Genomic DNA, 22,380 nt, shown 5'->3' on the forward strand with positions numbered 1-22,380 from the left:
AAAGCATGCCAGGACGCACAATATTAGGACCCTGAAACATGGATGTATAATAAGAACTGGATACAGCGTGGGAGGCGGGGTCTCGTTCTTTCCTATGAGAGCTGCTCATTGGCACATGAGGACAAAATGGCCCAACTTTTCAGAGAGCGAAACGTCACAGATTACCCGTCATGCCTTGCTGTCAGAGCAGAAGTACCCGTATGTGCGCTCATAGAGCATACGCAGTTGAGTTGCCCCTTAAGCCCCCGCCCCCGAGCTCCCACTCTCAGATTCATAAAGCCGAGGAAAATAACTCAGAATAACATCATAAGCAAAAAATGAATAAGGGCGATACAAATGTTCATACTGGGTAGTTTATTTAGTTTAAATCATCCAACGATTTACAGACGTCTCTTTCCCAATGGAAGCCAATGGAAAAAAGTATTTCCGGGCCCAGCGACCGATACGGAAGTGTAGTAACGCCGTTTGGCCACAACGAATATTTTCCTCAGAGTCCGGCGCACTTCCTGGGGGCTTGCCCTGAAACTAAAGTAGCTAAATGGAATTCAGCCATCATTCATTTTACTATTTAAACCTGTGTCAAGTTAACAAGTCTTCTCTAAAATCTAAATAAAAAAGGCTATAAAAAGAGAATCACTTAAACTTTGGCAAGCAAAAAATGAAATAAAAATACTTTATGTGTACTGATAATGATAATTAGTTTTATTGCGTTAAAAGCTCACCTGGTCAAGGTAATAAAGAACTCGAGCTATTTCCAGAATTCTGTCGACAGTCCTTTGGCCGTCAGTAATGGCTCCGGGCTGGCCTGGAGGATCTGTATAAAGGGACTCCTGCCTCAAGCCGTTTAACACCTGCAAGGAGAAAACATTCAAAAATTGCTTCTTTTATATTCTCTTTTCTTCTTTTGTGTTTCAGCCATTCAATTACACATATTTTTAGAAAGACTGCTGGTGGGTGAGAAATGCTTCAGCAATGAGAAACGAGGATTCAGAGCAAAACAAACAGAATAAGGGAGCTTGGTTTGAAAATAAAAGGCTAAAAAACATTAATAAGAAATTCAGTTGATGGGCTGAATCTTGCCATCCTTATTGCTTTTGATTTCCTTTCTGACTTTCTCATATGATCCACAACAATACAGCAGAACACTTCAGTGAAAGTAATCACTTTCCATATGACCAACAAAAGGCGTAATGATGGGCTGTGCAAAAATATAATCAAATGTCTGTTTAAAAGTCTGATTGATTATGCTAATGAGCGCAGAATGTGTGTTTTTCTTCATCACTGACTCATGAATAAACATATGTATGACTGACTCGTGAATAACTGGATAATGCACGCATATCTTTAACAGTTTAGTGAATATGTGACACAGTGATGTCTCTGGTGAGCAATGAGTAATGAGATTATTATACTATGTTTGTTCCTGATTTGGCAAGCGAAGAGAGCATTCTTCAATTTCATTTACCACATACTAGCTGCCTTCTGCAAATTAAAAGTCACATGTACTCATGCATGGTGATGAATATGCAGAGTGTCTCCAGAATGTAGGAAACACTTACTTTGATTATACTTTAAGAAGAGAACAAAAAAGGAATTAATTAAACCAAGATGAAATAGAGATGCTAAGCAGTTTTTCTATAGCTAGGTAAGAGTTATGTATTTAAGAATTCCACTTACCATGTCAGTCAACAAACCCTTCTTTAAGGATTTTATTTCATACTGCAGAAATATTGTAATAAAAAACTAAATATGTTGAAATACAACTGATAATCTTAAAAAATGAAATACTGTATTAATGTTACGAACACAATAAAGATTGTTACCTGACGCTGAAGGCCATTGAAAACACGTTCTCGAATCTCATCTTCAGTGTTCTTCTGTTAAAGGCAAACAATGGCCAACATGAAATATACATTAAATACCACATATCTATATTACAGGACACTCACGTCCACCATGACCCTACAACACTCCAGATTATCATATAGAGGCGAAGTCCCTCCCTTTCCAGGGGAGCTCCATGAGACCTTATTTCGGAAATATTATGTATTGAAGTCAATACATAGCGAGAAAGATTATCTTTCGATCCCGTTTGAATTGTGCCACGAATTACACATATGGTGTTTGTCAATTTAAAAGATAATTTTGCAAGTCAAAAAAATAAAAATGTGTCGTAAAACTGTGAAGTAACACTTTTTTTTGTGTGAAACCGCTCAATTTTTTGACATGGAAATTATTTTTTAAGATTGACAAACATCATAAGTGTAATTCGTGGCACAATTCAAACGGAATCGAAAGATACGTTTTCTCTCTCCATTGACTGTAAATACATAATTTTTCTGAAATAAGGTCCCATGGGTCGGAAGTAAATGGGCGGGACTTCGCCTCTATAAATACACTCCGATGGAAGGTTTTGTCATCATGAAGGCTACACTAATCCTCGTACATTTCCAACTGACCTGAGAGAAGCCGCTCTTAGCCAACATGATGAGGCTGTGGTCACTCGGAAAGCAAACCCTGAGTCCCACAGGGAGCAGTCTCTTCATGGACGCCACAATCAGAGAGGTGTGTGTGGAATACCGATCCCCCTTCCTCTTCACCCTCCTCTGCCCATCAAACTGTGTATTAAAAAGCCATGAAGATTAATTAACTTTGAGACTTGACTGACAGTTGCCAACTTTTTGGTGATTGCCATACAAATAACAAACATGGCTGACCTTGGACATTTTGTCGTTGTTGACAAGGAAAGCCAAGTTGTTTATTTCATTTTGGACCACAAAGTTCTGTTCCTCCCATTTGAAATTCTGTAGTAGCAAACAAAGGGGGACGAAAGATGACATGGTTTATGGAGTAGAATATTCACTTGGATAGCATGGACATGAGAGGAATAAATAAAAAACCACGATGTGTCATCCTCACATGAGATTTGGCCCAGAATATAAAGACCTCTGCCACCATGCAGAACAGCTGCTCAGCGTCAGGGTTTGGCTCTTTCAGCCAGCTGGCACTGAGGCAAGACAAAAAAAAACACATAGCAGTATCATCAGGGAATTTATTCCAGTAAGAGTTAACATTTGCCTGAAATATTATCTTCAAATACCACTCAACAACATCCATCTTATTTTTACAATTTACCACAAGTTTTTTCACAACCATTGATGGAAAAAGTGCATTTCAAAAAGGTTTCTGCAAAAGGCAGAGGTTAATTACCAGTGCTCCTAGTGTCAATGTATCAGAGTAAAAAAAGTTACACTCCATTAATTCTAAAGAATCTTGTAATAACTCTCCTGGAGCTTTAGACAAATAAGCTTGCTTCTCCACGTCTGGGCTCCTTGGCAGAGTGCCTTACCGATTAGAATCCACAAATGGGATGAGGAGTGGATAAAAGGCGTAGAGGTCTCGCACCAGCACAGTGAACTTCTCCTGTATCTGTAACTCTGCTTCAGAGGTATCACACCATTCTGCTTTCATCTGCTCCTCCTCAAGCAGCACACATTCGGCCCTCTTTCTCAATTTCTCCATCAGTGGCAGGAAGTGGCTCTTTAACAGCCCAATGTGGGCTTTGCATATAATCGGCTGGGAAAAAACTGAAAGATATGGCAACTGTTAGTAGTGGGAATTATAACCGAAATAAAGAAAACATCTGAGTAATGTATATGACCATAATACCTGCCAGCTGTTTCATCCAGTCGCCCTGGCTACAGCCGACATGGTTGTGGATGACACGGAGGATGTGGCCAAGAAGGTCACTAGCATGTTGAGGAATGACAGCGGTGCAGATCGGGCTATCTGGCAGGCCCTCGGGGCCCCAGTCCCACCAACGAGACATGTAGCTGCACAGCATAGGCAGAGTGACCTCAGTGACATGGATGTACTGTGCCTGGCGAGCCCCAGCACCAGCTGCAGCCAAATCCTCCACCTCCTCCAGAGCCTGATCCAGAGAGGGCAGGTAGGGACACATGTCCTCCACCTGATCTGCTAGCCCAAAGTCTAAAAGAAACAGAAATGGATAATAAGGCTGAGAAAACAGGGTAAGGATATGGGGGTTGGAGCACTCAAGTTTAAACAGAGAACACTGATTAGTGTGTCAGGACAGGAGGCTTAGTTCATTTGTATTGAGTCTTTGTCCTGTGACTAATTAATTGGCGAGTGTTGTGGCACTTCAGTCACATATGTAATCATAATTAGGTAACGAAAATGACAATGGTTATTACCTTCTCTCTCAGAGGCACTCATGGTGTTGTAGATGGAGTAAGGGTTGTTTTGGTTTAGAGAAGGCTCCAGGAAGCAAACAGGAAACGTCCCAGTCAGAGCTGCCAGACAAGCCCCTGCTGCTGCCCTCTGCCTGCACAGGAAGACTGTGTTAGGACAGAGGCATGGGGCTGACTAATGTACACATCTAATCCAACTCTGTGGGGTAGGTTTGCTAATGTAAGTGATCTGCCAGATACTTTCAGTTCTTATCTCAGGGTCAGAAATGTTGGTCACTTAACTTGACCCGTATACATTAATCAATAGCTTTGATGAAATGAGTTAAAAGAAGAAAGTTTAGATTGTTAAAAGAGAGAAAACAAGATTACAGGAAGACATTATTTTCAAAATCGCTAACTGTGAATCACAAGGTAGTACCCCTCCATGTAGATGCTGCTGCTGGTGCCAAGAGAGTGGAGGCTGTTGAGGATCCTGTAACAGTACACCTGGATACTCCCCACTGGAAAGACAACATCCAAGGACAGTGAGTAGGAAAGCTGATAGCGTGCAAACAGAGAGAGATAGACTAGTAGCTGGATGGCTGCAGATAATGAATGATTCCTGGAAGGTCAGGATATCAGTGATGTTGACAATAGGCTCCTGCTGCTCTATGGCTATAACTGAGACACTCAAGGAGCTGGTTTCAAACATGTGGTGGAATGTTCATCCAGCTCCTTGACAAATGTACGAACTACTGAAGAACCATGTGCTAGTGTGTTTATGTACTATTGTGAAGGTATGTTGTCAAGCTGTATTTGTAATTGTGTATCTAAGGGTGCATTCGAGGATGTAAAATGCATCAAAGTCGCCCTCACCCAGGAGGAGCACTCCAAAGTGTTGGTTGCCAAGATGCTGAAAGAGGGAGGTGAGGGTGGGCAGGAGAACGGAGGTTGTGAAGCTGAGAACCTTGGCAACTCCTCTGGCCTGTTGACTCCGACTCTGAGGCAAACAGACCAAGGTCACAGACAGGTTTTCCACTGTCATCTCCAGATCAGCTGCGGCTGCCTCAAAGAATGAATGCAGGGATGCTTGGATAAACTCTGGGGCTGACTTCATCAATGCTCTAGGGCCAAAGGGTGACAAATGGCTGTTAGTTTAGTGGTAAACTGCATCAAAAGGTGGGGTAGGTAATTCACTTCCGAAACCTTTTTTGTTATATTCCATGGAATGCTCTTAACATCCCGATAGCAATGAATACATTAAATGCTTTGACAATAAATACATGACCAAAATGTCATCTGTGGAAGCCGTGGGGCTGTAAAAAGCACGACCAATCATCTGAGCCGGCCCGGCTAAAATAACTGGATGCCTGTCAGCCTTCCATCTCGTGCACAAACTTATCTCGTGCCCTCATTGGTCATGTGCGCGTGTGTGTTGGAGGAGGGGCTCTGTAAGGAAGTCTGGATTTTTTTCAGCTCCGTACTTTCAAATTCTAGCGCACTCGAGCTGGTTTCTCCATTCTTACCTACCCTACCTTTAAGTTATACATGTACAAATAAGGGATACAAAACATGTGATTGCCTACTTCAAAATAGAACAATAAGAAATTATATGAAGATAATAAAACAGTTTAAAAGGCATCATGCTGTGTCTCTTTTACAAGCTTTAAGAAAAACAGTTAAGTGGATTAAATCAGTTGCTAATCCATCCAGCAGACAAGTTTAAGAGACATCAATGTCTGCCGACCCGAGATTCTACTTTTAGTGTCATGCTTCAGAGGCAGTGTCCTCAGGGAGTAAAAGTGATATCAACCACAATTAGATAGCATCATTGTATCAGGGGCTCAATTACACCAGTCATCTCATCCTCAGACATGGTGGTGTGACACTGATGTGACCGCAGGCAGAGCGAGGGGATCGGTTCAGGCAGAGTGTGACGATAGTGCCATCTAGCTACCTGGCATCCAGAGTCTGAGCCAAAACATGGAGGCAGCTTGCAACTGACGACGCTTCGTTTCCTGGCAAAACACACACACATACACCGGGGTTCATACACTTTTTCACCAATGATTTTTCCTTGACCTTTACCTAATTTTCCATGACCAAAAAAATTACTCTTTCTCAGCGGTACCACTGAAAATGGTTTAACATGGAACAGGAAAACAAGGTCTGCACATGAAACATGTTGGTCCTATCTAAAACAAATTAAATAGTAGGCTTACTAGCTTCTACACGCTAAAGCAACTAAAATCTCTCACCAGCAAAATACCTCGACAGTTACAGTAAATGCCGTTTTACGTTTCATTACTATACGATACCGTATTTATTATCATTATAGTATTACTATTTCGGCGATTAGATCAAATATAAATTATATTTGATGCAACTTTAGTTACATTTCCATGACTTTTCCAAAACTTTAGGAGAAATATTGTTTTCCATAACTTTTCCAGGGCCTGGAATTAGCATTTTGAATTTACACGACTTTCCCAGGTTTTTAATGACCGTAAGAACCCTGATACACACTTCATCCACAATAGAGTCAAATACAGAACATGCATAAACACACAAGGAATTAGATGAATCTCATATAATAACATATTAAGGAGCAAACCAAGGACACTAACAAGAGAACAAGTGATTGAGCTGCATTTCCACACCATCCTTACCAAAGAGGGAGATCCTGTGTCTTACTAGAGCTGCAAGCTTACAAAAGAGGCTGGATGTGAGGAGAAGGACAAAGGCAGTGATGAGGAGAGGAGTGGGAAAGTAATTGCAGGACACAACATCAGAAGGATGAGGCTTTTACATTGAAATGAACACTGATGAAGAAAAGAAATAATTACACTTTTTAAAGTATTTGACAGAACAGTTCTGAGGAATTGTCCTTATATGTGTAAGAGCATTTAAAAAAACATATAGTGAAATCAGCATACCATGATATTTGTTGGGGTTAATACATACCTTGCAATCATCTCCTTTTCCTTTTTTGATGCATGGCTTTTATTCCCACTTGAGCAGTGAGAAGTGGGCAGGAAGTATGGACGATGGCTCTTCACATATTGTTCCAAGAGAGGAAGGATAACCTGTTGTATGGAGTAGTAGCCATATCATCAGTACAGTAAAGAGAGAACTTACTCAAAAGATACATCATTTGAAGTATAAGTACCATTAAATTACTAATTATTAAGTAGATAACTCTTAATTGTCACTTGTTAGTAACATATTTCCCTTAATGCATCCAATTAAATTGTCATCATGATTAGTGTTTCAAATAAGGTTGTGGGTCTTTGCAGTGTCTATAACAATATGAATGTGTTATAATTAGTCCCGATAAGGACCTGTGGGGGAAAGAGCTGAACATTTGGCATCTATTAGCTCTCCATATGAAGCACTGACTATTTACAGACGGACAGACGCACAGGCAGGGATGTGCTTGGAGTGTGTGGTTGAGTGGGAGGTGTGGGGTGTAGAGATCTGAGGCATGACTGTTCATGGTATCGGCTGACCATCTCAGTGGGTGCCATCAATGAAGAAATAAACCCTTTTCCTTCGCTGCCTCCTTGGGGGCAGAACAGAGTGGGAAGCTTTAATCAATTTCCTGATGGCAATTGACACGCCCACAAGGATGCCCAAAATGGCTAAATAAATTACACAGCCACAAAGGGTTTTACTTAAGAGGGGTTTCCCATGGCAACCGTCTAACAAAACTAATTAGATGACGTAAATCAAATAAGAAAAAGGAGGGGGAACGAAAATGGCCTTGAAAGAGAGCCAAGTCAATGCCAGGGAATTCATATCAGACTGATATGGATTAGGACTGTTCAGATATGTAATTGATCTGAGGCAAACCTTGGGGAAAAAATGAATTGGCTTCTGGTGTGCAGCTCTCTCTCCCTTAGACATCTGTCCTCTGGCTTGCATCACCTCTGGAAAGAAAACCACAATGAAATATTTGATCAAAGACATCTACCGTGGTACAAGATACAAAATAGTAACGTATTAATAATAAAAGTGTTTCTGTGTAATTCTCACGTAAGACAGACAAGTTCACATACCCAGGCATGCTGTGGGCTATTAGTGATGGTTTACATCAGATCCACCCTGAGACAGACTTGCTGAATGTAGACTCAAGACTGAATATTGATCAAATGTGAAGAATTCAAGTCCCAGACTCAAGGCTCACTAATATGTTCAAAAACATTGAAGCGTCATCTACATAAGATATTCATATTACATTTCCAATCAGTGAAATGATCATCATACCCAGCTCCAACACATGCTCCTGGGCCTCCTCAGTGTGAGCCAGCAGCTGCTGAAGGAGAGTGAAGCCAAAGCAGTTGGCTGTGGCTGGAAAGTCCATCTCGGCTGTCTTCCGATCCCTGTAGAGGAGGTGAAATCATACAGGGGTAATGAAACACTGCTGCTAGAAGACAATAAGCTCTGACATTAATGTATAATCTGGACTGTGATTTTTCGAATTTCTAAAATTGCCTCTGCACCAGTGTGAAATGAAGATGGGTTATACATAGGGATGCTCCGATGGATCGGCCGCCGATCGATATCGGCCGATACTCACTCTCTGCCGATCGATCGGTGCTCTCTAAAAATGCCGATCGCGAGAGCCGATCGCATGACGTAAAATTATGATGTAAAAATACATGACACTTTTCTCTGTGTGCGGCAAAACAAGCTCGCCAAAATGGCTTCACCGGTCTGGCAGTATTTTAAGGTGTCCGAAAAAGACAATAAAATAGCGGTATGCAACGTGTGTGAAGCAGAAATCCTGCAGCTCCACCTGCTGTGACGGCCCGGTGAGCAAAGATACTCTTAACATCCCGATAGCAATGAATATATTAAATGCTTTGACAATAAATACATAAAATGTCATCTGTGGAAACTGTGGCGCTGTAAAAAGCATGATATTTTCAAATTGTAGCGCACTCGAGCTGGTTTCTCCAAAATTACCTACCCCACCTTTAACTGAGTTTTAAACATCACTTTAAATGGAAGATCCCCATAGGCCCTGATTCCGGCGATCGCAGCATCCCTAGTTATACATCTTTCATGCTGTATTACATTGGCCTTTAGCAAAGAAAGCTCATTCTTTAGTATGCACCTCCACACATTATAGCCGTTAAGCTGAAGGAACTTGAGAGCATCCTGCGCTCTTTCTCTGAATTTGGTCTTCTCCTTGGCTGTTAGAGTATCATAGGGTACAAGCATTGGATGGTTTCCTCCTCCTGAAAACAGACGTTGGTCAAATACATTAAAACTGTTGCTAACAGTTCTGTGGCCCCTGTGGGAACACGACTTATAGAAATAGAAACAGGACGCATCATAGAAATATCAGAAAACAGGGGTTGACACCACTGGTACCTTTGCTCTCCAGCTCTAATGTCTTCTTCTTAGCCCAGGCATTGTGGTAGTTGTCAGCTAACTGTAAAGCCATAGCCTATAGGAACAAATACACAAGTTAGATCTATTTACTCTATCTTTGCAACACAAGTTTCATCACAACATTTGTAAAAACAAGTTTGCTAGAATTACAGAAGCATAGCAAGTATAAATTCCGACCAAATATATCAGCTCCTCCCAATCCGCTTTATTTCATAAATAAATAAAACTCACTAATAAGACATGTAAATAAAAACACACAAAAACTGAACTATAACTCCTTTATCCCTTGTGTTGTGTTCGAAAGCTGTTACCGTTCATGGTGTTTGTGGGTCAATATTGACCCATGATTTATCTCAGTCCAAAACACACAAAAATAATGACTATTATTATATAAAGTCAAAGATGAATCTTGATTGGGCCAAATTTGACCTCGAGTCACCCAAAACAATTCTGCTGGGTCTCCCCAGACACGAACACAAAATTATACACTTTGTTTTTTAGAGACCTTCAGACTTGGCAAAAATTGTCAAAATCTGTTTTGTAGTGTTTATTTAGCTGTTGTGGAGGATATCATGAAACCTTGTTCTGATCAAAAAAACTAGAGCGTAGTTGAAACGGGTCACGGGAGACCCGAACACAACATAAGGGTTAGCAGACAGTATCCTACTAGATCTCCAACAAGGAAACTACTTTAGGCAAGGAAATGCATCAAAGAAAATGGGTCCAGTATCCAAAATACGATTACACAGCACTCCACATGTAACCAATGGGAGATGATTTATCTTTTTAAGGTGACTTCATTTTTCAGGCACTGAAATTTGTGTCACTGAGTTGTTTTAAAAGAAATGTATGTCTGTTCTGTTAGTCTATAACTGCACAGACTTAAGCCACTTACATCTGACCACTCACAATTATGATCCTATATTTTGTAAGCATTTAGTATCATGTCTTTGCCTTATATAGAACAACATTGGTAACAGGCGTGCTACTAGCTCTGCTGATCTGGTGTCAAGATTAAAGTAGAACAAAGGTTTTAACTACTTTAATGCTAAATAAGGCAGGATTACTCACACACTGGTCCCATGATAAGGTGATGCTGCTCATGTCCATTGGTTTAGGGCTGAAGGTTGATGCTCCTTCAAAAGAAAGCTATAAGAGACAACCATTGTTTGTCAACTCTTGAATTAAAAAAATGTAAAATCAAAGTGGCTGAACACTTTAAACAAAAAATAAATTAGTAGGAAATGCAGTGGGGGAAGACCTTCATTTTAATACAACAGACGTATGGCGCCCTAAGGCTGTGTGAATGTGGCATTTTGAGTACCTGTCCAGACTGAGATACTCTGCGTGTAACGGTATGTGTGCCGAATGCTTCTCCTTCTTTGGTCCTCTCTATAGTCCATCCAAAGGCCAGCATACTCTTTATGGTTTCTTTAATGGCCCAGCGGTACGCCTCCTTTTCCTAGAAAACTCGGAAATATCAATATACCCTTGTAAAAAAACTGAACTTAGTAGGTCATTGAAGGACAGCAGATAATGGAAAAACAATTTCAAACTACTCTATTTTATTATTTCAAAAACTGTTGTAAGCGCCGTACCCCAAAGACCTAAAAACCAATGCATTTCATATTTTATATTACACACAGTACTTTGGCTATGATAGCGCCTAGGGGTGTTCTTACTTCACTGCTTAACTTTGTTGTATTTTTGGACTTCTTACTCTACCTTCTCAGCCAGAGCCCTGTATGGCTTGAGGCGAGGGTGAACCTTGGTGTTTTCACATTGCTGCTCCCCGTGAACCCAGCCGTTGGCAAACTGACAGAGATAACATACAGATTCAGTGTAAAAGTACACATAAGAAAATATGCAGGCATCTATAAATTACAACACAGACATGATGTGTTGACACTGTGAAGCAGACATATTGTCATGTAAATATATTCCTAAGTGGTTCAGTCACCACCAGGATATCATACATCAACTTTACTTTGTCAACGTAAACCGGCCGTTCGGATTTGAACAAATATATACAGATGTTACCTTGTCCAGTGACCACTTCTCATGAGTGTGCTCCGCGTACTTATTCACAACAAACTCCAGTCTTTCTGGCACTGACACGCTAGTGCAGGGGAAACAAAAAAAAACACATCATGTAGCTCTATCCTACAATAACACATTTGGATATAATTGTGCATTATTATTGGAAAGATGTTCTTAGAGCATGAAGATACATTATCATTTGCACAGCAGTAGTTTCATTTAATAAAAAAAGAGTTCTTTAATGATTTTGCTCAGTTTTTTGGAAGCATATTTTCTGTGTCCAATATAATGTGCATGCGACGATATCTCAGCAGCCAGACATTTAAATTAAAATGGTATGTTGACATACACTTCAAAAAGTATTGCGTCTCCTGAAATTTGAAAAATACAATAGGCCATATGGGGATATTGATAACAAATGGGTCAATTGTTGAGCCCAATGCTGTCTAAAGTATATTCTCTTTACCAAATTACAGTTTACATATTTCCTAGAGCAGAACAAGTCATTGAAAATCAAAAGGTGCTATTATTTATCTGTTATCAATAAATATCTCTGGTCAGTATCTCACCTTGAGGTATCTACAGGCTGGGGGTCAAAGTGTCCATCTGTGTCCATTGAGGTTTTTCTCTCTGTATCCGACACACAGCTTGAGTCCATGTGGTCAGGAGGAAGAGCCATGGACACGGCAGCCAGGCACTGGACACACAGCCCGAATAACTGAGGCTCATAGGGCTGTAGAGTTAGAGAAAGATAGGATACATATTGTAGGAGGAAGAAAAGATAAAGACACAATGGGACAGTGTTCGGGGGAGATGGGCAACAAAATGGTACAGTTTTAATGAGATGTACTGTATAGTACAGGGACATTTCCAAAAATATGTCCTCCTGATCCAATATTTGTAAAAAAAAAAAAGGAGTAATACATAAAAAGTTGTTATGCACCATCTCCATTTTACAAAAATATATGTATGCCCAAAGAGGAAGCAAAAAACATTTCATTTTTACATTTACATGGTTGATAAATTTAACAGAGGTAATGTCTTATGTTTACATAAACACAGGAGAGGGTTTATTTGAACCAAATCCGGCATAATGTATATAGAGATGTATTTATTGGGATAAACCCCTTGAGATGCACCATCTCGTTTTCAAGGGGGTCCCGACAACATCACAATAGTCCATAATCGGAAGAATAAGTTGATTCCGTAATTGACTTTTTGTATTACATGCTTATATGTAGTTGAAATGAAAGTTCAGAGTCTAGCCATACACCAAGATATTTAAAGCTATCAACTTTATGCAGAGAAGTGCCATCCTTACATTTTATTACTACATTAGGTCTGGATTTGAGCTTTGAAGAGCTCACATCCAATTGCAGTACTCGCACTCAGTGTTTCTGCCAGACCAGGGCTGAAGGGCGTCAACCCGAGAGCGTCCCTTATAGATACTGTCTCTTTACGTTAGTGAGCCGGATCATTTGACTCGGCTCTCTTAAAGCGCCGGCTGTTTCGGCTCCCAAACGGCTCTTCATGTTACCACAGTTTACCACGGAGCCTCAGTTTCGCCACTGCGAGGCTCTGGTGCTCGCAGCTCACGCACGTGCTCCACTAGCACCGCTCATCGCGTCCAAATCGCGCACGTTCCGTGTTGTCCTGTAGCAGGCACCGCCGATGTCGGGGAAACGATCTTCAATACTCGGAAAAGAATCCCACCAGACTCCTTTGCCCCTCCAACAGAGGGATGTCCTTGTCCTTTTCGTCATTTCAAGCGATAACAACTCTCGATCTTCTCTCGAATTATTAATTTGTTGTCAAATGACGGCAAGACGCTGCTCGCACTGCAACTTTACATTTGGTTGATCAATCAATCAGGCCGATTGTCGAACCTCAGATTGAGGAGGAACAATGCGGATTCCGTCCTGGTCGTGGAACGACGGATCAGCTTTTTACTCTCGCAAGGATCCTGGAGGGGGCCTGGGAGTACGCTTATCCGGTCTACATGTGTTTTGTAGACTTGGAGAAGGCGTATGACCGGGTTCCCAGGGAGTTACTGTGGGAGGTGCTGCGGGAGTATGGGGTGAGGGGGTCTCTACTCAGGGCCATCCAATCTCTGTACTCCCAAAGCGAGAGCTGTGTCCGGGTCCTCGGCAGTAAGTCGGACCCATTTCCTGTGAGGGTTGGCCTCCGCCAGGGCTGCGCTTTGTCACCAATCCTGTTTGTAATATACATGGATCGGATTTCGAGGCGTAGTCGTGGGGGGGGGGGGTCTGCAGTTCGGTGGACTAAGGATTGCACCACTGCTTTTTGCAGATGATGTGGTTCTGATGGCTTCATCGGTCTGCGACCTTCAGCACTCACTGGATCGGTTCGCAACCGAGTGTGAAGCGGCTGGGATGAGGATCAGCACCTCCAAATCTGAGGCCATGGTTCTCAGCAGGAAACCGATGGACTGTCCACTCCCAGTGTGAGAAAAAGTTTTTACAGAGTACTTGTCCATGGACAAGTGAGTTTGGCAATTTACTTGTCCGAATACATTTTTCACTTGTCCAGAATGGACAAAAATGTGGGGCCACTGGAATCTTCTTCTTCGCCATCGTATTTTACATTTTCCTACGGTTTTTACGACACCGCTAACGTAAGTGAGCGGTAAGCTTTTAATACATCACACATAGGGTTGGGTATCGTTTGGATTTTAACGATTCCGGTTCTGCTTTTCGATTCCGGTTATTTTTGTTTCTCGATTCCGGTTCTTTGAGAGGGTAAAAATAAGTCCCATGACAAACTGGGAGAAAAATATATTTATGAAAACATTAAGTAAAATCTGTATTCCTATTTACAAATCACTTCATACTGTTTAATTTCTTTCGGTTATTGAATACAATTATATAAAAATAATCTCTGCATTGTTTAGTTAGTTCTAAGTGGTGCAGTTTGAGAATGTACAGTTAGCCCAGTCTCCTCTGATGTTACACTGCAACCTGCCTGTGAGACAGAGTCCAACCACACATGTCCAACACATAGGACATATAATAATAATAATAATAATGACACATTAGATGTATAGCCTAGAGGCCTAGCGCTTTTCTACAACTCAAAGATGCTTGCACGCTTACACATGTCCTGCAATCAGGGCCGCTATTATTAATAGAAGTTGTTTATTTGCATTAATTATATTTTAATCTTTTTGAGAATAGTATTTGGCAGGAAATGCAGACGTATTCACCTGTAAACGCATACTGAACGACATACATGCACAACCATTTACCTCACTGCATACAAAAGTGTTGATAATAATAATAAACAGGAATTATATTTATATTATTATATTAGCCTACTTTGTTTCGAAGAAAAAAAAAAAGTTAACTCCTGTCGGTTGGGGGGGGGGCCTCATCTCACAATGTCACTTGGGGCCCCAAGTTGGCCAGGGGCGGCCCTGCCTGCAATACACATGCTGCAGCTGCTCACTGTTTGTAAAAGTAAATAAATAGTATTTTCATTTCAATAATGTACTTTCTATACCCTGCTTCATAAACAATACTGACATCCCTGTGCTCCTCCGAGTCTGGGGGTCCGGGAATGTGAGGACAGGGCGAGGACACAGACAGGGAGGCTACTTCATAAAGGTAATGGCGGGCAATATTAACAACATAGGAGTTAAAACGCTTAATAACCTTCATTATGTGTTAGAGAAAGAACATAAGAAAGTTTGACAAAGATTAGGCTGTTAAACGGGCAGAAAGAGTGTGTGTAGAAAGAGAGAGAAAGACGCTGAGCTGCACCGCGGAGCGATCAGCTGATACGGAGCATAGAGAGAGAGAGAGAGCTGCGGTCCGCGGGGCTCGGCCTCGCCTCCTGTCCTCACAACTCTTATTAATCCCGGTACCGGACAATTGTTATTTGTTCCCACCCCGCTCCGCCCCGCCCCCGTCTAACTGTACAGAAAGCGGCGAGATGCATTTCCTTAGGAATCGACAAGCAGAACCGAAACTAACATTTCTAAACGAACAATGGCGGGCACGTACAATTTGCGAATGAGTTCTGCCTTTTGTAAACTGAATGTATCAATAATTTGTCAATAAATCAGGCCGAAAAGCATCACTTGTCCGCCGGACAAGTCAATTGAAGGATCTACTTGTCCGATATTGTAAATAACACGTCCCGGACGTGTACTTTTTCGCACACTGACTCCAAGTAGGGAATGAGTCCTTACCCCAAGTGAAGGAGTTCAAGTATCTCGGGGTCTTGTTCTCGAGTGAGGGAACAATGGAGCGTGAGATGGGCCGGAGAATCGGAGCAGCGGGAGCGGTATTGCAGTCGCTTTACCACACCGTTGTGACGAAAAGGGAGCTGAGCCAGAAGGCAAAGCTCTCTGTCTACCGGGCCATTTTCGTTCCTACCCTCACCTATGGTCATGAAGGATGGGTCATGACCGAAAGAACGAGATCGCGGATGCAAGCGGCCGAGATGGGTTTCCTCCGCCGGGTGGCTGGTGTCTCCCTTAGAGATAAGGTGAGAAGTTCGGTCATCAGGGAGGGACTCGGAGTTGAGCCGCTCCTCCTTCGCGTCGAAAGAAGCCAGTTGAGGTGGTTCGGGCACCTAGTTAGGATGCCACCTGGGCGCCTCCCTAGGGAGGTGTTCCAGGCACGTCCAGCTGGGAAGAGACCAAGGGGTAGACCTAGGACCAGGTGGAGGGATTATATCTCTTCGCTGGCCTGGGAGCGCCTTGGGATCCCCCAGTCAGAGCTGGTTGATGTCGCCAGGGAAAAGAAAGTTTGGGGCTCTCTGCTGGAACTGCTACCCCCGCGACCCGACCACGGATAAGCGGGAGAAGATGGATGGATGGATGGATGATCAATCAATCAATCAATCAATGTTTATTTATATAGCCCAATATCACAAATGTTACATTTGTCTCAGTGGTCTTCACAGTGTGTACAGAATATCAGTATGACAATACGGTTGATATTGGTCAAGCCTTGGTTTTGGTTGCTTTCTGCAACAACAACAACAATGTTTTCTTGCATTGAGCATGCGTCTGGATTTCACAAACAGAACACTTTTCAGCTAAGGGAACCAGTTTATTTAATTAATTTAATGACACATTGGATTTTTATTTCAGATACTAAGACCGAGCCTTCGTGAAGAAATACTTCAGCTGAAAAACCATCGAGCTGCAAATCATTAAGTGTTGTACAATAAATAGGGATACAGAAATACTGTGCACCTAAGCTACTGTACACTACACACTCTGTAGAGAGTCTTCTTTGCAAACTGAATTTCAAGGCTTTTTAATGCAAGTCTCCAGTGGGACTGGAATGATCTTGAATCTTTTATGTATCGATGTTCTCAATCATCACGTAACGATCATTTCAGAAATATGCTGGTACATGTCAACTGAGGAAAGATTCAGTTACTGCTTACGTCTCTCACATTTCAACCAACGCTGTTCAAGGATGGAGGGTTTTATACTAGGATGTAAAAAAATGTACTTGTAATCACAAGTGGGTTTTTATCTTCCTCCACTCAGGTTCTTTGAGAAGTTCACTAAGGACGAAAATCAAATGAAGATTCTGATATCTCTTCGGAAATACGATTAGAGGAGAATTCAAAGAAGAAAAGATCAATTAAGGCTGTAGATAATAGTAATTTTGAGATTGCCACAGGTATTCAAAATGGATTACCTTCTTTGCCAAGGCCTTAAACACGCCCCAAAACAACTTTCTCGACAGGTGGAGCTCCTCTTCAGAGGCCAGAGCCTGCTCACCCTGCCCTGCAGCCAGCGAGTAGTACTTCCACCTCTGCTCGTAGTGACTGGTCAAGAGCTGGTGGATCATAAAGTGTATAATTTATCAAGGTGAACCAATTTATTTTCTGCTCTACTGTAGTGAACTGCAATTTGTTATATTAACCTTTAGTGGCATGTTGCTGTCGTCTGTGAGATGGGGAACATCGAAGACAAGGCGTCGAAGGAGAGGCTGCATCATAGATGGTTGGAGTTCACTGAGGACACAGATGAATGAAGAATTAGTCACATGAGCAGTCACACATCACATTTTCACACACACACACACACACACACATATTACCAGGGGAATGATGTATGATCAGTTTTGACTGATTATCATGTCTCAGAAAGATGTCACATATAATTGAGAAGATGCCATGGGCAATATGCAATTAATTCAACATTTTGATTGACTTTGGTTAATTACATCTGAATTGGGCAAAAAAAGGCATTGTAGTGATTCATCAAATATAATGAGCGGGACAAACAGTGCACTGATGTGTCTGCATCAATTAGCAATAATCTGTTGCTCTCTCTCTCTCTCTCTCATTCTCTTCACAACATATCATTTGGTCAAACAGAAGCAACAAAGCCAGGTCAATGGATACAACGACAAATGGTGCAATAATTCTTGTATTAAAAATGGTATTAGAGAAGATAGAGCTTTCACAATCAACATTTTAGCATCCCATATAAAATCTTTTAGCAACTTGCAGACAGCAACACCTCCTTGCAGAAATAACCAAGGGAAGACAGGATCCTAACTCTAGGTTACTTTATCATATCCTAGAAGCACTACCTGCACACGGCCAACAGACACTGTTCAATAGTGTCTCTCTGAGCCTTGGTGAGGCTGAGAGCCCTGGAGAGGCCGTAGATTGCCTGGATGAGAGAATCCACCAGCAAAGCATGGTCCTCTAATGGACAGAAGAGAGCTGAACATTTGGTGAGCAGGGGAAGCACAGTTGTACACAAGTATCTGTTCAGGGCCAGGGCCATATCAGTGGATCCCAAGTCAGCCTGCAATGGAAAATAGAGAGTACATTTAGAGAGTCTAATTAGTGGATCCAAACAGAAAAAATGGAGTTAGGAGATTACAAAAAGAAACAGGGACCATGATCAGGGTATATGCAGGAATCCTGAAGTCAAATGTAATTCCTTTTAAGACCTTTTTAAAGACCCTTTCCATACATTGTAAGACCCATCGCCACTTCGAGTTTTAGCCGATTACATTGGTGACACACTTTACCTCACATTGACTATATACAGTATTGATTGTCCTTCCTCCTTATCTTCCAACCATTTGGACGCAAACTTGCATTTCCCCATAACAATGTTGTTTAACAACCGGCGTAAACGGACCTTCGCGCGCTATCGAGCAGTGAGCGAGTGATGTCCTGTTCAGATGACGTCAAACCCAACGGGATGCCATAAATAAACTACACAGAATCACACTACACACCTACGCAATGATTACATTCAGGCACACTTTAGAATACAACCTCTTTAGACAATTTATATACTTATTGAAATCAAGCTACAAAATGTAATACCTTGGAAAATGCCGTTTAATACTTTTTAAATTCTTAATTTTCGCTAAATTGATTTATCAACTTTTAATACTTTTTAAGACCCCGCGGACAGCCTGATGTATGTCTCTCAGATTGAAATGGAAATATGTGAAGATTTAAGCTGAAAAATATACTTCTCAGTAGGGAAGAATAGTATTAAAAAAATATTATCCAGATCATTAGTAGACATCTTAGACTAGAGAATTGAAACAACTAGTAAGTGAGTGTAGTTGATCATTCAGGTCCCGTTACTGTGACAATCACAGTAATGTTCGATATGGTGCGATAGGGACAGTGGGAAAAAAGTGGATTCTTTTTTTCATATGCAATTCTAAAGTCACAGGTCACACCTACAACTCTACACTACTGGGTCTGTAAAGCAGGTTTAACAGGTCAACAAGATGCAATGCTGTGAGCTCACAGAGTCAAGGCAGACGGCGGCCTGAAGGTCAGGAAGAAAGCCCACTTCTAGCAGGTGGAGAAGAAAATGTTGGTTCTCAATGCCATACACCCGGTCCAGGAACAGAACCATAGCTGCCTTGTGGTCTGGGCAGAACACTGTGGATAGGTCAGGATCAACCACCAGACCATCTGCACAAACAAACACATGCACCCATTTATAAATATGTCTATATGTCTTTACTTTGTAACTGTATCTATAGCATGCCATGTGTGCGGATCTCTTATCCAGACAGGAAAGTCAAACTGTGTCCCCAATGTCTAAGGAGTTAATAATAAATCAATACAATCTGATTTGAATAGGCATTGATTGTAGATAAGTCCGGTTTCTGTGGTTTTATACAAGATGAATTGACTGTAGTGATGCAAACCTTTAGACACAGAGGGAAACTGAAAGGCGATGCTGATGACTCCTTCGAGATCCTGAATGGGGATGAGCGACCTCAGGATGGCTCGAATGCGGATAGCTTCTCCTTTGCCTCCTTGAATCAACTGGATCAACAATTCAGAAGAAAACAAGTGGTCAGATGTTTGCAGATTAAAGAGGGATTCTCGTGATGATACTGTAATAGAATAAAGAATATTTTGATGTACATATATTGTACAGCCAGTGCATGGAAGTACACTGGCTCTATGAAATGTAAGAGACATCTTCCTATTGTTGAGTTACTTTGTATATTAAATCTTGCCGATATATTTCTTCCACGTGTAATCTTAAAATGAGTCTTACTATTTACATTTATTTGCTTTTTGTTAACTTCTAAATGTTTTAATACATTTTACAAAACCTCTCAAAGCATTTTGGATAGCAGAAAATGTCCTTGTCTCCCTTGTGTTTGCAGTTCAATGACACTGTAATAGATATAAGTTAACTAAATGACATAGAAGAATATGGTACAGCGTTTCCGCCAGGGGGGCGTCTTGCTGTCATTTGACGCAAAAAAAATAATAATTCGAGAGAAGATTGAGAGTTTCTATCGCTTGAAATTACGAAAAGGAAAAAGGACAAGGACATCCCTCTGTTGGAGGGGCAAAGGAGTCTGGTGGGATTCTTTTCGCCGCCAGCAAAGCGTGTTCCTGTGACGGAAAGTGTGCTTGGCGGGGGGTGCTAGTGGGGGGTGCTAGTGGAGCACGCGCGTGAACTGCGAGTGCCGGAGCAAAACTGAGGCTCCGTGGTAAACTGTGGTAAAATGAAGAGCCGTTTAGGAGCCGAAATTCCCATCACTAATACGTAAAGAGATAGTATCTATAAGGGACGGCTCAATTCAAAATTCAAGTCGCGTGACACAACCATAGACTGTATATATAAAAAGGGACACAACGTGACGTCACACACCCACCCCACACCCCACCCCCCCCCCCCCCCCCGCTCTCGGGGTGGACGCCCTCTCAGCCCTGGTCTGGCGGAAACACTGGTATGGTACAACTAATGTTATGGAGTTTTATCAGAAGCATCATTGAGCAAAAAGAGCAGTCAGGACTTTGGCCCTAGGTAAAAGCATAAACGGATTCTTCTTGTGTTTGTTTGGTTTGTTCTGGCTCATTATTGGAAAGGCAGTTTGCAGACTTTTTCCATTAGGCTTTATTGTTTGAGACATCTGCAGATATTGATGTGGAAAAGCACTCACATGCATCTCTGGAGCACAGCGGCCCAGCAAGTCGATAAGGGCAGAGTAGAAGGTCATGATGGCGTGCCCCATGTGAATGAGGTCATCATTATTGTCCTGGACAACATCTCTGTTAGTGGGAAGATTCCGAACGGTCAAAAGCTTGTCCAAAAACTGAAATCATCATAAATCATCATTGTGTTATGATTGATTATCCCTAAATAAGGCAGCCCATTAGCGAGATAAGATCTTTTCTCCTAATTTCCAATGACATTCGTATTTATTCAAAATTCTTACCGTTACAATAAAAAAAAGGAGCAGATGTCCGCTCCCAAACCAAATAAATCTTGAACATCGTCTTTTAATAATAATCAGTGTCATTAAACTGTTACATTGTTGTTGTTAGCGTATTTAACCTGTATTTATCAAGGGAAGGCTGGCTGAACACAGAAGCTGCATTCCAGCCAGGAAATGCTCCAAAAAGCCTGAGAGGAAATTACTCCTGAGACTTATTATCATACGGCATAACAACAGTGCTGAACAGGCATATACCCAATACAATATTTCACTACACTTTGGTGGCTTTCAATGCCGTTAATCATTTACAAATAAAATGTGATGCAGTTAAACTGTCTGTGGTCCTTTCGACTGCAGATTTCTCAAAACAGTAAAGTATACATTAGGCACTATTAGGTACACCATTAAACAAATTGACAGAATCTCATTCGTTTTGCACGCAGCATTATCAAATTGGTGATACCCAGTTTGGATAAATTAGGGAAAAAATCCTTTGGAGTACTACTAACAGTGCTCTGTTGGACTGGTAGGTGGTGCAAGCTCCGTCCATGGAAGGGTCCTCCGAGATCCTGATGGCTTCCTCCATTGCTGATAGGAGGCCGTTTCCCCCGTCCCCTCGCAGAGCGGGGCCAAAACACTCTGGCCGACGAATCAGCAGCCTCAACACCAGGTAAGCATTCTCCTCGACACTCTCACCTGTGGTTCCAGAAACAGACAAAACTCAAAATTCATCCACAAAAAACACACTGGACGCTGCACTAGGTCAGAAACCAGAGGAGACTGTGAAGTCCACCGCAGACGGACAACTTTTGGACAAAATGTACTTTCCATTAAAGGCAGCTCATTGTGGAATAGCCTCCCAACTGAGATACGGGATTGTCCCACTCTCAATAGTTTTAAAGGTCAACTCAAAGAATGGTTGAAAAACAAACAGATGTGTAATCACCGCTAAATGCACTTTAACACAGGGGTATCTACTCTTGCACTTTATGTAGCACTTTTATCTCTTCTTGCACTTTATATGTCGTTGC

General features: G+C 41.7%; 1 protein-coding gene across 3 annotated transcripts in view; it reads right to left on the reverse strand.

Annotated features, from left to right (window-relative positions):
* The window catches only part of ryr2b (ryanodine receptor 2b (cardiac)), an 83,008-nt gene that overhangs the window by 22,234 nt on the left and 38,394 nt on the right, over positions 1-22,380 (reverse strand). For 2 of the 3 annotated variants that reach the window (XM_071205693.1, XM_034100135.2), the window contains exons 44-72: positions 21,859-22,045; positions 21,074-21,182; positions 19,817-19,937; positions 19,408-19,577; positions 18,215-18,435; positions 17,540-17,630; positions 17,312-17,452; positions 12,200-12,363; positions 11,631-11,709; positions 11,316-11,405; positions 10,915-11,052; positions 10,662-10,739; positions 9,570-9,645; positions 9,310-9,433; positions 8,457-8,572; positions 8,043-8,119; positions 7,155-7,276; positions 6,860-6,909; positions 6,148-6,208; positions 5,067-5,314; positions 4,630-4,711; positions 4,215-4,345; positions 3,670-3,990; positions 3,350-3,587; positions 2,920-3,007; positions 2,718-2,804; positions 2,460-2,618; positions 1,824-1,877; positions 723-851 (exon numbers count right to left, since the gene is read on the reverse strand). In XM_071205693.1, the coding sequence (XP_071061794.1) occupies positions 723-851; positions 1,824-1,877; positions 2,460-2,618; positions 2,718-2,804; positions 2,920-3,007; positions 3,350-3,587; positions 3,670-3,990; positions 4,215-4,345; positions 4,630-4,711; positions 5,067-5,314; positions 6,148-6,208; positions 6,860-6,909; positions 7,155-7,276; positions 8,043-8,119; positions 8,457-8,572; positions 9,310-9,433; positions 9,570-9,645; positions 10,662-10,739; positions 10,915-11,052; positions 11,316-11,405; positions 11,631-11,709; positions 12,200-12,363; positions 17,312-17,452; positions 17,540-17,630; positions 18,215-18,435; positions 19,408-19,577; positions 19,817-19,937; positions 21,074-21,182; positions 21,859-22,045 (3,752 nt within the window). The remainder of the gene's footprint in view (positions 1-722; positions 852-1,823; positions 1,878-2,459; positions 2,619-2,717; positions 2,805-2,919; positions 3,008-3,349; positions 3,588-3,669; positions 3,991-4,214; positions 4,346-4,629; positions 4,712-5,066; positions 5,315-6,147; positions 6,209-6,859; positions 6,910-7,154; positions 7,277-8,042; positions 8,120-8,456; positions 8,573-9,309; positions 9,434-9,569; positions 9,646-10,661; positions 10,740-10,914; positions 11,053-11,315; positions 11,406-11,630; positions 11,710-12,199; positions 12,364-17,311; positions 17,453-17,539; positions 17,631-18,214; positions 18,436-19,407; positions 19,578-19,816; positions 19,938-21,073; positions 21,183-21,858; positions 22,046-22,380) is intronic. The other variant, XM_034100134.2, reaches the window with a different exon arrangement.

This window comes from Pseudochaenichthys georgianus, chromosome 15, assembly GCF_902827115.2.
Source record: "Pseudochaenichthys georgianus chromosome 15, fPseGeo1.2, whole genome shotgun sequence".
NCBI lineage: Eukaryota > Metazoa > Chordata > Actinopteri > Perciformes > Channichthyidae > Pseudochaenichthys > Pseudochaenichthys georgianus.